This window comes from Centrocercus urophasianus, unplaced genomic scaffold (assembly GCF_019232065.1).
Source record: "Centrocercus urophasianus isolate 14NV4802_14NV808 unplaced genomic scaffold, USGS_Curo_1.0 seq_23, whole genome shotgun sequence".
Lineage (NCBI taxonomy): Eukaryota > Metazoa > Chordata > Aves > Galliformes > Phasianidae > Centrocercus > Centrocercus urophasianus.
Genome location: NW_024884789.1, coordinates 11,177,689 through 11,192,841, shown reverse-complemented (window position 1 = coordinate 11,192,841; position 15,153 = coordinate 11,177,689). Strand labels below are relative to the sequence as shown.

General features: G+C 45.4%; 2 protein-coding genes across 11 annotated transcripts in view; both read left to right on the top strand.

Moving 5' to 3' along the window:
- Window positions 1-991: 991 nt before the first annotated feature.
- ARPP19 (cAMP regulated phosphoprotein 19) lies at window positions 992-12,255 on the top strand. Its single transcript, XM_042824516.1, has 3 exons — window positions 992-1,097; window positions 5,285-5,407; window positions 8,742-12,255. The coding sequence occupies exons 1-3, from the start codon at window positions 1,053-1,055 to the stop codon at window positions 8,910-8,912; spliced, it is 339 nt and encodes a 112-aa protein (XP_042680450.1). The 5' UTR covers window positions 992-1,052; the 3' UTR covers window positions 8,913-12,255.
- A 2,826-nt stretch (window positions 12,256-15,081) lies between these two features.
- MYO5A (myosin VA) overlaps window positions 15,082-15,153 on the top strand; it is a 95,513-nt gene continuing 95,441 nt past the window's right edge. For all 10 annotated transcript variants that reach the window (XM_042824344.1, XM_042824346.1, XM_042824343.1 and 7 more), the window contains exon 1: window positions 15,082-15,151. In XM_042824344.1, the coding sequence (XP_042680278.1) occupies window positions 15,125-15,151 (27 nt within the window). In that variant the 5' untranslated portion in view covers window positions 15,082-15,124. The remainder of the gene's footprint in view (window positions 15,152-15,153) is intronic.

The following is a 15,153-nucleotide window of genomic DNA, read 5'->3' as shown; positions in this document are numbered from 1 at the left end:
ATGTTTCCAAGTGGCTTGAGGGCCTCTAGTGATGGAAGTCACAGACATCCTGTCTAGCTGAACTTCACTTACTGAGAGAGTTTTTTCTAGTGTCCAACTTGAGCTTGCTAATGAAGTCAGGTACTACTTGTCCTTTTCACAGTAAGCAGAGTTTACTTCCCATATGCTCTTCCTCAATTTTATTTTCTATCTGAAACAACGGCAGACTGCTCAGCCAGCCTTGCTTTGTACATTTTCTGCCTTGTCATTCTGGCTCCTCGTTTCCTCCCATTAGCTGAATCTCTTGAAATGCCTCAAGTTGGACAAGCAGGGCCTCTCTGTGCCCATTAGTGTAGAAGGATGGGTAGGTACGTCTCGTTATGAAACTTCTCTTCATACGTGCCATTATAATACTTGTTTTTTCAGTATCAGAGGGCGTCAACTTGTTTTCATCTTGCCTCATTGCACAGCTTCTGTCGTGCCCGGCTCTCACTCCTGTTTGAACTCAGGGAAACGGGCCAGCTGTCAGTCATCTGCGATCCTACACATTCCTTATGTGCTCTTATATCATGCGAAGCGCTTGCGCTGTTCCTGAGGTTTTTAACTCACGGACATCTTTGTGCTGGATGCTTTACGTTTATTCTCTTAAAGCACAATTTCAAGGAACCGCTGGGTTCTCTGCGCTGTGGTTTCCTTGAGCGCTGGGGACAGCGCGGTAACGGCACATCCACAGCCCGCGAGGACGCCTCTAAGCACCTCGCCGCCGCCCGCGCTCCTCCCACAGGACGCCCGAACGACCGCGGCTCCGAGGAGAACGCGGCAGCACTTCCGGTAACCCAGTACGGCCCGGAAGTCGGCGTGACGTAACGGGGGGCGGGGCCAACACCGGAAGTTGCCCCCGAGAGACGCGGGGCGCGTGGCTTCGCGCGACGGGAGGCTGAGCTTGGAGGAAGTCTGGTCCCGCCGGCGCGCCGTCCTGTGAGCCGCCGCCATCTTGTGCGGAGGCGGAGGAGCGCTGTGCTGCGCTGCGCGGAGGAGCGGCGCCCCGCCCGCCGTGCTGCTGCCGCGGCGCCATGTCTGCTGAGAGCCCCGAGCCCGCCTCGGCCGAGGAGCAGAAGGTGGGTGGCGGCGGCACTCTGGAGCGGAACGGGCCCGCGCGGGGCGCTTCCCTGCCTCCGTCCGCGCCTTGCGAGGCGGAGCGGAGGCGCCGGGGAGCGGCTCAGAGGGCAGCGCCGGGAGCCCGGGGGGAGGGGGCCTGAGCCTGGGAGCGGATGAGCGTTCGGTCCCCATTGCCCTCGCTCGGCGTCCGTGACTGAGCGGCACCGCCGCTCCGGGCCCCGCGCTGCGCTCCGGGCGGCACGCGGCGCTCCAGTCGGCGCCGGAGGGCCTCGGCCCGCGGGAACCCCGGCGCCGCGCCGTCCCTCCATAACCCCGCGCTCGGCCCGGCCGTGCCCCCGGCGGTGGAGCTTCACAGACAATGGCCGCCCGATGCTCGCGCTGCCGAAGGCTTCCAGAGAACGGCGGCCGCGCTGTCGGCGCTCGCGACCATAGATGCTCTCGGCCACGCTTCGCCCTCGCGGCGGCGGCTCCCGGAGCCGTCCGTCCCATGTGGGCACCGCTGATCGCCGGCTGCCGGCCCCACAGCCGCTGCCGGCGAAGAAGTTGCGAAACACGGGTGCGCCGCTGTGAGGGGCTCCGGAGGGAAAAGAGCCGTCCGTCCCGGCGGTCTGAAGTTTTTGTTTGATAATTCACCGTCTCGATACACGATAGTCACGCAGGGGGGGAAGGTTCGGGAGTTGGAATGGAGCGGGGCCCGGTTCCCTCAGCGCGGTGTTCTCCGCACTGGCGGGAGAAGCTCCGAGCGACGGCCGGGCTGTGCGGCGCCGCTGGATAGCGCTGTAACCGGAGCGCGGCGGCGTTCGTTGTGCTGCTGCCTTCTAGCGTGTTCTGGGGATGTCAGCGGGCCGGCGCTGATGCCGACGAAGTTTGGGTCTGAAGTCCTGAAATGCGGTGCTGGTGTGCTGCTCTGAAACGCTGCTGTCTGCCGGACAGATAGGATCCTGTGCTGACCTGCTCGTTTAGTTGTAGTCAGGGCAGCCGCTCAACACAATTGAAAGTCAATAAAACTTCATTTTCTCTGAGTTCCTATCCTGTGATGTCGGAGCTACACATTGGTACTGTGGCCTTGAAGCGTTTGCCTTTAGCATTTGTCTGGGTAAGCAAAATGTCGGATTGGTGCATTTAATGCTCAGCTCCACAGTACTTGTCTGACCGACCCGTTCTGCAGTACCTATTAAAGATGAATCCCCAAAGGAACCTTGGGGCAGCAGGTTGAGACTTTCCTTGCATTCTCGTCTGCTGCAGGAGGCTCACACGTATGCTCAGTGAAGGGTGATGTCGACTGGAAACTTTCCGTAAGAGCAGTGCTTCCTGTTCTCTGTGTGAAAACTTGGGATAGTGGCAGGAGGAAGTTCAGCAACAAAGAAACCTTCAGATGGTGGTGAACACGTGCTTGTTAATTGATGCTGGTTTTGCCATACAAGTCCCTGTTTTTCAGGAAGGTGTTAGCTGTGGTACCTCTTGTTTCCAGACTGGCTTTTCCCTGTTCACTGCTGTAATGTTTTTCTCATTTTCTACTTTATATTCTTATCTGATGTCGTTCATTAAAGAGGGTAAGCTTTATTCATAACGCTGATTGACAAGGCTTCTTCTTAGTAGTGCAGTTCAGCTGTCCAGCAGAGAGAAAACCTCTTGTTTTTCATAAAGATTAAAAGCAGAAGCCATCTTTAAATGTGTTAGATAACTACTGGCTGTGCTGGTAGCTCATTTTAATGAAGTGAGCAGACCTCATTAGCTGTGCAGAAATTCCTATAGAGAACTAAAATTACAATTTGTGTGGTTGTCACTAGGAAGAAGTGCGTGGTACATCTTGATTTTTCTCCATCAGTTGTCAGTCATTTGGTTGCTGCTTCTATAATAACTCAAGGGAAAACACTGCTAATGTACCATTGATCTTGTGGGTTTGGGTTAACGCCTTTCTGTAGCAATGATGCCTCTTCAAGAGAGCTCAATGCCACATAGTGCACAGAAGATAGAAGGTCAGGACAAGCAGGCAGTGATCTTCTGCTGAAAGCTACCCCAGGTCTCCTCAGTCAATGGTATAAAGGCCTTCTGAGCTGCTGCTGAATGCATCCAGCGCCTGTCAGAATTCATCTGTGTTCTTGGTATCCCCTGCATCCGCTGGTGAGGAGTTCTGGAGCTTGACTGCTGGTGGTTTGTAGAACTGTTTTAGATATTTTTGAACCTGTTTTCAGCTGGTTGTGTCTTTGTATTGCCCTTTGTCCTGCTATATAGTTTTGGGGGGTCTTAGCTGTTTCGGGTCATGAAGAGAAGTTGACTGCAGTCTGTATTTGTGGCTGTGTTGATACACAATGCAGTATTTGGTGTTTCGGTTGCCTGCTGTGTCATGATTTGTCAACCCTGCGAGTCTGCATAAATGCCTCCTTTGATGTGTGTGAACACATATTTGTGTGAGCTCTTTATTGTTGACCCCGTTCTTAAAAATATCTCCTTTGGTTGGTATTGGCAAAACATGCCCCTTCAAATGCCGTGCGTGTTGGCTCAACAGCAAGCACCCGATGATTCAGCATCAGATGTTGGAGTGTTTAGCTGTAAGGAGCTGAACACTCTTTGAGAAGGTCCAGAGTCAGAGGACAGGGTTGGCATGTTAGAAAAAAAAACCACCATGAACAACAACAGCGGGTGAAGAATGTTTGTCATACACACATGAAAAGTGTGCACTTCCCTAGTGCGATACGGTGCGGTGAGAGAGAGTGCGAATAGCTCTGTGTTGGGTCAGGGAAGGTGCTTATTTGTTTATCTGCATCTTGCATTGTAGTGCCTGACTGTTTTTGTCCAACCAAAAAGCATCGGTTCCAGTCCTTGTGGAAGTGTCTCTCAAGCTGCTGTAAGGATTTCTGTCCTTCCTTGGTATTACTGTTAATTCAGATTCCCGCTGTGTTGTGAGATGCTGTCTCTGAGAGGGTCTTGGAGTAATGGAGCAACCAGATAGACGTCATATTTTAAGTCTGTTGTAAACATTGCTTGCAAGGTTTCTTACTGGGGGATGCTGACTGTTAGAGAGCTGGGAGCTGTTGTTAGTCAGGGCAAGCTCATGGGTCAGCTCCCAGCTGCTCCCCTGTCCTTGTGCAGCTGCTTGGTGATCCTGAGGGGGACATTGACCCAAATAAGAACAGACTGACAAGAAGGAAAAAAAATTGGTACGTGGTTATTTTTCCCATGACTTTGTTCCTGTAACTCACATTGAATATGTGCAGTCATGCTGGTTGGTGCAATGCAGACCACGCAAAGTGGATGGCAGGGGGTCTGAAGGGGCTGCCTGACAGCTCAAAGTGAAGCCTTGGTCACAGATGAACGTGAGGCCCTCCTGGTTTCAGCAGCAGTTCTTTCCTGACTAAAAGTCTTTCTGTGACTTCAGATGATAATTGCTGTTCAAGAAGTACAGCAGTCAGCACTGTCAATATACATTTTTCCTGAACTTGCCGTGGTTTGCATGCAAAAAAAACAGTCGTGGCTGAATACTGGAAGGCAGTGTAACCATTATTTTGAATGGAAAATATTTTTGAAATGACAGAGTACAAAGAATTGTGCTTTCACATCCGATTACTGCATGAACCAGAGCGAAGGACTGTGAAGTAGAGGTCAGTGATGAAAGGCTGATGGACCAACTACAATTTTTCCACACAATTGTATTCACATCATCTCTTTGAACATCTGTATTTTGCACTGTTCTCATAAATATGCGTATTCTTTGCAGAAATGACTTCATTTAACTATCTCTCTAATGACAGATAGTGTTGGCCTCCCATAGAAGGCCAGTGTGGAGAAAGACAGTAATGTTTATTAATAATATGGTAGCAGAAATGTTTTTGAGCTACTTTAATGCTATTTCACAATGGATATCAATGTCTTAAAGTTGCAGCAGAGTCATAAAAACTAGATTGTTACGAGAGTAATATGTTGAACCTCATGATGAGGCAGGTAATTGAGAACTCCCATGGTTCTTACCCATCTTCCACACTTGTTCCTGATAGAACCTTTGTTTTGTTCAAAACTGATAACAGTTTGCTTTTAGTAACAGCGAATTGTCTATGAAAGGGAGATGTGTTGAAGAGATTCCAATACGTGTCCAGAAATCTGTGTGTTGGTAAATTACCTGCAGATGCATTCTACATAAATAATTCATCGTAATATTTCTTTAAAAGTCTTGCTAATTTTGTTTCAGGAAATGGAGGATAAGGTGATCAGCCCAGAAAAAGCTGAAGAAGCAAAATTGAAAGCAAGATACCCTCATCTGGGCCAGAAGCCAGGAGGCTCAGACTTCTTGAGGAAGAGGCTTCAAAAAGGAGTGAGTTCTTTATTGTCCACAGGATACAGATGAGAAATTCCAAAGTTATGGTATCTGTGATTCTCTGTGTGAGTAGAAGCACTGTGAATTAATCTGTGAAAGCTCAAGGGAAGGTGTTCACAGAACAAATGCTGAACTGTCAGGATAGTTGCATACAACACCAATGGCTCAGCTGCCATTTTAAGAAAGGCTTAGCTTAGAAGCTGGCTCACTATGGCAGTGCTGGGCTTCCACAAAGAAAATGCAGTGAACACTGTGAGACAGAATCTCATCCTGGTTTTGTGCTGACCTCGTGTTACCATTCCTGCGTTTTCAAGATGTATGGCCACTGTTGGTGTTCATGTTTTAGCATGTGACAGCTTGGAGTTCACAGCAACCAGCTGGCATCCGTGGCTGGAGAACGGCGGTGTAATTCTGAACATACACACAGGCAAAAAGTTAGAATGAAAGAAGGGGGAGTGAATTTGGGTTTCAGTTTTGCTCCAGGTTTGACCAGTGTCTCTTATGTTCTTAGTTATTCAACTGTGTTTCTTTTCTCATTCAATTATTCATGAAGTGATGACGTAATCCTTTTCAGGCATGTTACAATTCTGTTCTTAGAATAATCCTGGTCTGTCGTTATTTCTGAAGGTGCTTTCATTGCTGCTGTGCTGTTATTTACTCTCATCTAGGCCTTTGAGTGCACGCAATGATTCCAAGTCTAAATCCTTCACAGACCAGCTGTTGGAGTTCAGTGCTGATGTAATTCTGTGCTATCTGGTAACATCTCTGGGGAGTGGTTACTGTTGGCAGGTGTCTGGGATGAGCTTTCTCTCACAGAATAGTGCATGTGCACTGTGGGTAATGGCTGCTGGGGGTGGGCAGGTGGGAGATGTGGTGGTGACTTCTGTGGTCAAAGACAACCCAAACGAGGCGAGTGGGTTCAGTGTCTGTGTAGACACTCCAGAGGCAAGGTAAGTGTGTGTTGTACTGATTGTTCAGGGAGACAGACCAGCATCCAATCCAGAAGGATTGGGCACGAAGGAATTATGATGACTGCTGGCACTCAGTGCAAATGTGATTTAAAAAAAAAAAAAAAAAAAAAAAAAAAAAAAAACAAACCAACAAGATAATCTATGCAAGATCTTCATCTTGGTGTAGCTCTGCTTCATGAAAGCTTGTTACAGGCTATAGTTTTAAATGGGAGTATTGGGAGGCCAGTGGGCGTTTTAATGGCCTCAGCATTTGGGATTCTGCTGGTATGATGAAAGATGGCATGGAGATGTGGGTTCTGATTTTTAATCTGCCTTCTTCAGTTCTCCATTTGGGACGTGTTGTTAATGCCTTTCTTCTGTGTTTTATTTTCTGTTATATTTGTTTAGCATGCTCTGTGTCTTAAATGAGGAAACCTTTACTTGGTGTAAGACCCCTAGATAAATACTTCTGCTTCTGGATCACTGAAGTTCAGAGTAGAGTGACAGTAGTGAGCGTGTTGTCAGATAGCTTTTGTGTCGTGAAGACACCTGGATATAAGTAGAATCAGTTTGAAAGGGAGGCCATAATACAGGCCACCCGTGAGAAGCCAGAGCAAATCAGAGGAGAACACAGGAGTACTACAAACAGAAATAGGCTGATATTTCTGAAAGATGGAAAGGTATCTTTTCCTGCAGGTTATTCTTCTCAATCTATGTAGTTAACTGTAGCCCAGATTTTTCTTTAATTTGGCGAGTGGGACATGCTGCCCATTGCTGCTTGCAGTCCAGAAATGTTCTACATTGTGTGCATGTGCCATGATTAGCACACTTTTCCCAGAATAATACTAAGAATGGATGCTCCTGTAGAGGGGTTCTGTTTGGAACTGTCTGCTATACAGACAGGGTGAACAGTTAACACATCTGAAGATTGAGGAACTCTGTTATTACCTAGTTCCTGTTTAAAAGGTTTTTTGTTGGTTTCTTCAGTCTTGAAGAACAAAATATGAAAGCCTGTTTCCAAATCAGGTTACATTATAACTAAATCCTAGTCTGCAGATGTACCAAGGTAAAAACACAGTACACAGTAAAAACAAACAACAGCAAAATTGATTATTTTGTCAAAAGGGCTGAACTGTGGGAAGACAGGCTGGTAAAATATGGGGTTCAGGTGCACTGGTTGCATGGAAAAAAGGTTCAGTGACTTTGAGGTTCTAGCAGGCTCTAAAAGGGAACATTTAAAGCCACCTTCAGGGGGCCTTGCTTTGAAAACAAACCAGCCCTGCCTCCTTATCGTTGGTAGAGACTCTTCAAGTTGGGTGTTGAAATAATTTCCGTTCAGCAGCTGCTGCTGGACGTCTTGCAGCTGATGTGTGCTAATACAAAATGAAGAGTGTAGTTGCAGTGCTGCCTGGAAGTGCAGGTCGTGATGGCTTTTGTTCAGCTGACTTTGAGGAGTGAGTCCGTGTGAAGCTACATGGGGAGTGTTCTGTCTGAGGTGATTATCCATTGTAAGCAACAGTTGCTAGAGTAAATCTCTGTCCCAAATCTGGTTCTTGGCCTCAATTGACAATCTGTGCAAATCATGGTTATAAGCACGTTAGTAGGAGACCTCGTAGTAAGATGTAAACAAAATACAACCATTTCCCCAAACACTGAGCAGTTAAAGACTTGATGGGGGCTTTGGGTGAAATTCCATGTCTCATCTTAGTGCAACGCTGCTAACAAAGAATATTAAAGATAATGCTATTAACTATTAGCCCAAGTGCTGAGACGTGCTGTTTTACAAATTCACACACTTCTGTTCTGAAGAATCCTGGAGCCTGGGATAAGAATTTCCTTCACACAATGCTTTGTAGCAGGATTGCATGGTAGATCTGGCTTAACTAAATAATTGGTTTGGGAATTTCAGGGATTATGGTTTCACTGTTTTAATGTATGCAGAAAAAAAGGTTTTCTTGTTAGTGTGTGGTTTCATGGTGCTTTGATCTTCTGGTATGATAAAGCAGAGACTGTTCTCCAGCTTTCCTTCAGATATTGTTTGGTTATTCTGTCTAGAAGAACTTGTGCACTGCAGTGTAATTTACAAACCCCCAGGTTTCATCTGCAGTTGAGCAAAGCCCTCTGAGCAATAGGATTAGAATAATGTTCACATATGTGTATGGTCAGAGCCCTGCATATGTCACTAAACTTGCACCCTAACTGATGTTCAGAGTTGTGTTCTTAAGTCTCGAATTTTTTTTGAATTGATGTAGAGCCCTACCTTGCTAAATGAGATCATTTTATAACAATTAAGTTTTAACGAATCTATAGAACCACAGAATTCAGTTTATGTATCTGATAACATTTCAGGCTTTTAATCATGTGTGTATTTTGTCTTCTAGCAAAAGTACTTTGATTCTGGTGATTACAACATGGCTAAAGCAAAGATGAAGAATAAGCAACTGCCTACTGCAGCTCCTGACAAGACAGAAGTCACTGGTGACCATATTCCTACTCCACAGGATCTCCCACAGCGGAAACCATCTCTTGTTGCTAGCAAGCTGGCTGGCTGACGAGAACGGCTGAACTGCATGATAATTCTCATTCCTGTTATTTCTCCTTAATAGTTATTTCTCACCCTCACATCCCCTTTTTCTTTCTTACACTAAGTCGTGAGACTGACAGCTTTGCAGGTAGCGGTAGCATGTGCTGCTATTGTAAGGGAGTACTGTTTAGAGTAAAACGTGTAGTGTTTGGACTAGTTAAGAACAATGCACTGATTTAAAAAGAAAAAAAAAAGGACAAGTTTGGTTAGAGCAATGTATTCTACTTGAAAATGTACATATTGCCCATTTCCTAGTGTAGGACTGGTTCCAGCAAGTGACATCGCAAGTTTTACAACTTCAATGTTTCTGCTTTTGTTATTTCACCTTAATTACAGCATATTTGTATTTAATATAACCTCCAGTTGTGTTGGGTTTTTCTTCTGTGTTTGGGTTTGTTGTCTAAAATAGAGGTTTAGACCACAAGTTGCTAGATGGTAAAGCATGTATAAAAACAAACACAGGGCTCTGATTGAATTTTGTTTCTGCTCTTGAACTTGAACGGCCTTAAACCTGTTTCAGCTTTAACAATAGAGTTTTTACTTGGGCAATATTTGCCCATTCTGGTGTAACTCTTGTGAATCTAGTGCTTATTGACAACTGCCTGTTGAAGCTGGTATTCTTTTCAGCTCCGTAGCTTAGGACACACTTTTGTTGAAGATGTGAATGAAGTGTGCATGTGCATAGACTGTTGAATTCACTCTTGTGCCATTTTTGTAAATACAATAGTTTTGCACAACCTTTTGCAAATGTCTATTAATTTTACCTTTTAAAAAGCAGATAATGTGCCAATCAAAGCACAAGTGATTCTGTATCTTTCCAAGTCTTGGCCTGAAACTAAGAGCCCAGACTGTTGCTACTGAAAGTAAAAATGACAGACCTGAAATTTGTGAAACACTTCTACTTACACTTGACTCAGCCTTATGCTTTTGCAATTGTACACTTTGTTTGGCAACAATGTCCAGCATTCAAATATAAATCTGAAAATTGTACTTAAAGGCAGGTGCCCTTTCTGTTCAGCAGCTCTTTAAGCTTTTAGAGGTGAAATGCTCAGTAGGGTGACATGGAAGGTAGTTAGAGATTTTCCCTTGTGGCAAATTCCAGATCTGGTCTTGCTGAGATTTGATATGCAATTGTCTCTTGGCTATTTTAGACGTCTGGAAGTGAAAGGCTATAACTCTGTTTGTTTGTTTGTTTGTTTGTTTTCTTGAACTCCTGAAGTAGTAGTGGTAGTAAACTAACTCTTTTCTTTCTGTAATGCAGCAGCCCCTCATTGGCTTTGGGAAATGAAAAGAACTGGAACGTATTTAAATAGTGACCTATTGAGAAATTATCAATTTTTCATTTTTAGAAGATAGAAACAAACATGGTTTGTTTGTATGATACAGATGGTGAGTACTAGATTGCCAGAGTAGGCAGTTGATGTTAGATAGCCTGATGCAGAGTATGATTTGTTCAGTGAAATTGGGTATATGAAAGTATAGTGATCGTAATGTAATTGGTTCTAATGAAGGCAATCATGGCCAGGTGCTGTTTGGGAGTGTAAGAAACCCTTCAAAAATATTGGTGTACGGAATCCTATTTTCTTAAAAGAAACAGTTCTGTTAAACAGTCCAATAAAAACAAAGTACCTGTGCAGGTGTTGTAAGGGAAACCACTCTTGAAGATGCATGTTTTCAGAAGGATGCACTTTGTGTTGATATATTCAGAAAGGTCTTGCAGGATGAACGACTGCTAGTCAAAAAGAGGACTCCCTGTTTTCTGCAATGCTTTCTAATGGTAAATATAAGAGAATGATCAAGATGAGATGAATAATCTTAACTTGGACCTGCTTTGATTAGAATATGAGTAAAGTATAGCAGTATCTATATAATGTACACTCTTCAGTTTAGAGGAGTCATTCCAGAGGATTTTTGAAATTTCTAACTTGATTGTTATCAAGTCTTTGTGGCCCTTTGCTTTTGATTAGAGAAAGCCCTTTTATTCCTTATCTTCTACTAGCATTGTAAAGAACTTGTGATTTTTCACAGAACAGGTTGAAGAAATGGGCTGACTGGGTTTAAGGAAGAAGTCAGGCTGGAAGAATAACAAGCAAACTGGATATATTGAAACAGAGTGCTTTCTGTGGATGTTTGTCCTAATGTGAAAATCCTTCTTTATTGTTTTATGTACAAATGAAAATCGAAACTGAACGATAGGACTGGGCCTGAAGCACTCTTGAACAACTGAAGGTGACTTGCTTTGTATTGTCTGGTTCCATTACTCTGTAGTGGATGCTTTCTTGATGCTTGGGAAGGTTTAAAAAAACAGCCATTTAAATTCAAACATTCCTCTCACTTAGCTACAGATCAGCTTGTCCTGCTGGTTGGATAACACAAGCTCTTTCGCTGCTCACTCAGTGACTTGCAGTTCTCAAGGTTACTACAGATTCAACTAGAAATAGGTTATTTGAAGTACTGTAATACTAACAAGTTTGACGACTGGTTAATGAGCCTTTCCATCTGACTGACCTCAAGCAGCAGGCACAGCTGTTTTGGTTCTAAACACCATTTGAAACTTAGGAAGTTCAATAATCATGTAACAGTAAAGCAAATGTGACTGCAGATTGATGCTTACATTCAGCTTGCTCCAGCAAGATAACTCAGCTATCCAAATGTATGTACATAATGTATTATATGAGTTTTACCATTTGATAATGACCTTTTTCGAAGAAAACCTGCCCACGCTGTAGACTGGCAGTCCCTTTCATATTTTGCCTTTAAACATAGACAGTGTTTCGTTATTAGACTAGTACTCATCTAGGCTTATCATAGCAGATAGCACCAACATCTGAGTCGAGATAGTTAAAAGTGAGTTAATTCCAACCTCACGGATACACCCCCAAATTTGTAGCACCAAAGGCTTCCCTCTCATTGTACTTTACGTAGTAGGACAGTGTTTGTATAAAAGGAGTACATTTTGTTGGACATAACTACACCCAGTCAAAATGTTAAGGTGATAAAAATGTCAACTGTTCTTTACAAACTTACACATTGTATAGTATACAGAATAAATTGATCTACTTAGTTTTTATTGCAATGTGGAGAGTTGTCTCGTCTTTACTGTGGTTTCCTAAATGATCCTGCATACTTCCCTGTTCTCTATGGAAAGTTTCTAAACCCTAAATCTTGCTACTCTGTACCGTGAAAAATATGACTGGGTTTTGGTTTCCTAGTATGTTAGACTACAGAATTACTTTAATGTAATCACATTTATATATATTTCAGTGCTTATTTTTCTAATAAGGCAATTAAAGCTTATTGTTTGAAAACTCCGTAACAGGTGATTGTTTTGGTCCCTTATACTGATTGAAGGGGATTTCTGGGAGCTAAGCTGGCATTTGGAGGTTTGCATCACTGTAGGCTGCATTAACCTGAACCCAGCAGTTTCCAAGAAATCAAGATACTGGGCAAAATCCAACTACTTTTAAAGTCACATACAGTGACTGAGGTACTGGTCCCTGTGTAGTTTCAAGATCCACGTGGTATAAGTATGCAATTAGATGGCAACCATGTCATATTAACACCCTCTGTACCCTGCATCTCTAACAACCAGGGGTGTCCAATGTGAGTAGCAACATCCAGATGCTGCGCCAAGGCAGAGCAAAGGAATACAGGCATTAGTATCCTAATTCTAGTGGGGAGGGGCATCAGTTGTCAGGCAAAGAAAAACCAGGCAAATACAGCTTTATGCCCAAATCTAATTAAATCAGTTGCACAAAACAGCCCTCAGGAGCTTGGTGTGCAGTCACTGTGCTCCTGGACACTCACCAGGCGGAAGGTGAAATTGCAGTAACGTGTTGTTTGATGGCTGGGGGCATTCTGTGGGCTGGAGAGAACAGACTGGGGATGGTGTAGAGCATGTGAGCAGGATGAATACGTTTTAACTAAAAGTGGAGTTAGACTGACTGTGTTGTCTGATCATTCCTCCTCTAGTAGCAGTGATACACCCCTTACAGATTCAAGTCTAGATATGTCTGAACATAGCAGGCACTGAAGCCTATTTTTCACACTGACTGGTGGGAAAAAAATAATGACAAAGCTTCTACCCACTTCAGACATAGGTGCTTTAAAACTGGGACTAGTACTTTTTGTTCTGATTTTGTCTGAAGAACAGATTTCAGTTGGCCTTAGTTTATTTTATTGGAGAATAATGTTGCTTTCAGTAAAAGAGGTATGTTTGGGTAATGTATCAGCATCCCTAGGCAATAGTACAGAATAGCTGTTGACATTCCATACAAGATCTGTAGAGTTGTTTCCTCAATAGAGTTGAAGAAGAAACATCCGTGCGAGTCTTCCTTGAGAGCATTTTTAAATGTGCAGTGCTTCCTTGGAATTGAACTCTGAGGCTGAAATTAGAGCCAAGCGAGAGCTGTGGGTCCTTCTGAACATCAGTTCTCAGGTGATGGTTTTAAGCCTCTGAAAGAATTTCTGTAAGCTGTTGAAGACATCTATGTGATGTTCCAGAGCAATCTGCCTAGTAGAATTAGCAAGTTAATTGGGGCAAGATTTCTGCATGGGAATTTCAAAGAGTCATATAATCATAGAATGGCCAATGCAGAATCTGCTCCCTATGTAAGGCATGATGTGACAACAGCCGAGTAGGAAGGCTAACAGGTATGAGATGGGAACATCATTAAAACCTTACCATTAGATGCATGATGCAGGAGGTGCTTCTTGAAGTAACAATGAAGCTATCAATCTATCTACATTACAATCAGGTTGTTTCTTGTCAACTCTCAGTGCTCCCAATTCCTGTCCTTAATGACAAGTGTGAAATCCAGCTTTATGCAAATTGTGTCAAATCATAGCAGATTTTGTATTCACACCTATTTTCTGCTGGTGCTTATAATTATGTTTTGCTCCTGAGCTCCAGCTGAGATGCAGTAATCACAGGCCAGGCAAACTCCTGAAATTAGTGTCTCTCATAGAATAGATGCTGTCCTGAAAAAGGGCATTGAGTATCAGATGTGGAGCAGCATACATAGGTGTGCTGTAGGATACCTGTAGGATAGTCTTAGTTGCTCTGGAGCCCAAGTGGATGTGTTCTTTTGTTACATCTGGAAGCAGACTGATAGGTTTTAGTGTGGATCTCTCTTTCGCCACAGGTGCACATGAAGAGCAGCTGTGCAGACTTCTTGGCCAAAAAGCTCATCCCTCACCTGCACGTCCATTCACAGGAACCAGTTATTGGTTTAACTGTGAACACTGTACAGCTGCATCTAATACAAAGAACACAGGTAGGGCTCCATGTTTTCATCTTACTTGTCCTTATTTTTCCTTCGTCTCTCTCCCCGTGTCCTCTCTTTCAAGTAACAGTGAAGTACAGCCAGACCGCAGCAGTTGTTGGGAGTGCCTGCTGAGAGTCACGACTTTGTCTTCGTTCCTGCAGTCACTTCTTGAGGCGTGATTTGGAGGACCCCATCTACCCCGCAGCCAGTTGTCTCTATCTGCGTAGCGGCTCTGTCTGTCCCCTGTGACAGACTGGGCAGGTTGCTGGGGAGTCCAGATCCCGGCGGAACGCAGAGCTGCTGCTGACGCGGCCGGGCTCCGCAGGGCTGTGGCGGTCACAGGTCAAAGCACTTCTGTGCCTGGGCGCGTTCCCAAAGGCGAAGGGCGCATATCGGAGCGCTGCAGTTCTGCCATCCCAAGGACCCGAGCTGCAACGCGGGCTGAGGGAAACCCATTAAGGGCTGATTAAGCGGAGGTGCTGCTCGCATTCCCTTCCGACGAGGGAGCTGCATTTTCTGGAGACGTTTATTTCTCAGCCCCTCAGTTCGGAGCTGCGCGCGCCGCTCTGAGCCCAGAGCTCTTCAGCGTTCTGCCTACGAGCTGGGCGGTACTGTGCCCAGCGACGAGCAGCCGGCAGCGCCGGGCTGGGACAGGCCGCCCGGCCCCCTCGGCGCAGCCGGGTCCGGGGGCGGGCAGGGCAGGGCCGGGCCGGGCGCGGCTCTCCGGGCGCTCCGCACTCCGCCGCCCGCCCGCCGGTGGGAGGCAGCGCCGCCCGCCCGCCGCGCTCCCACAATGCACAGAGCGGGGCCCCGCAGCCCGCCAGGTAGCAGCAACATGGCGCGCCGCGCCGCCGCCTGAGCATCCTCCCGCCACCGCCCGTCAGCCCGCCGCAGCGCGGCCGCGCCTTGCGCCATGGCCGCCTCCGAGCTGTACACCAAGGT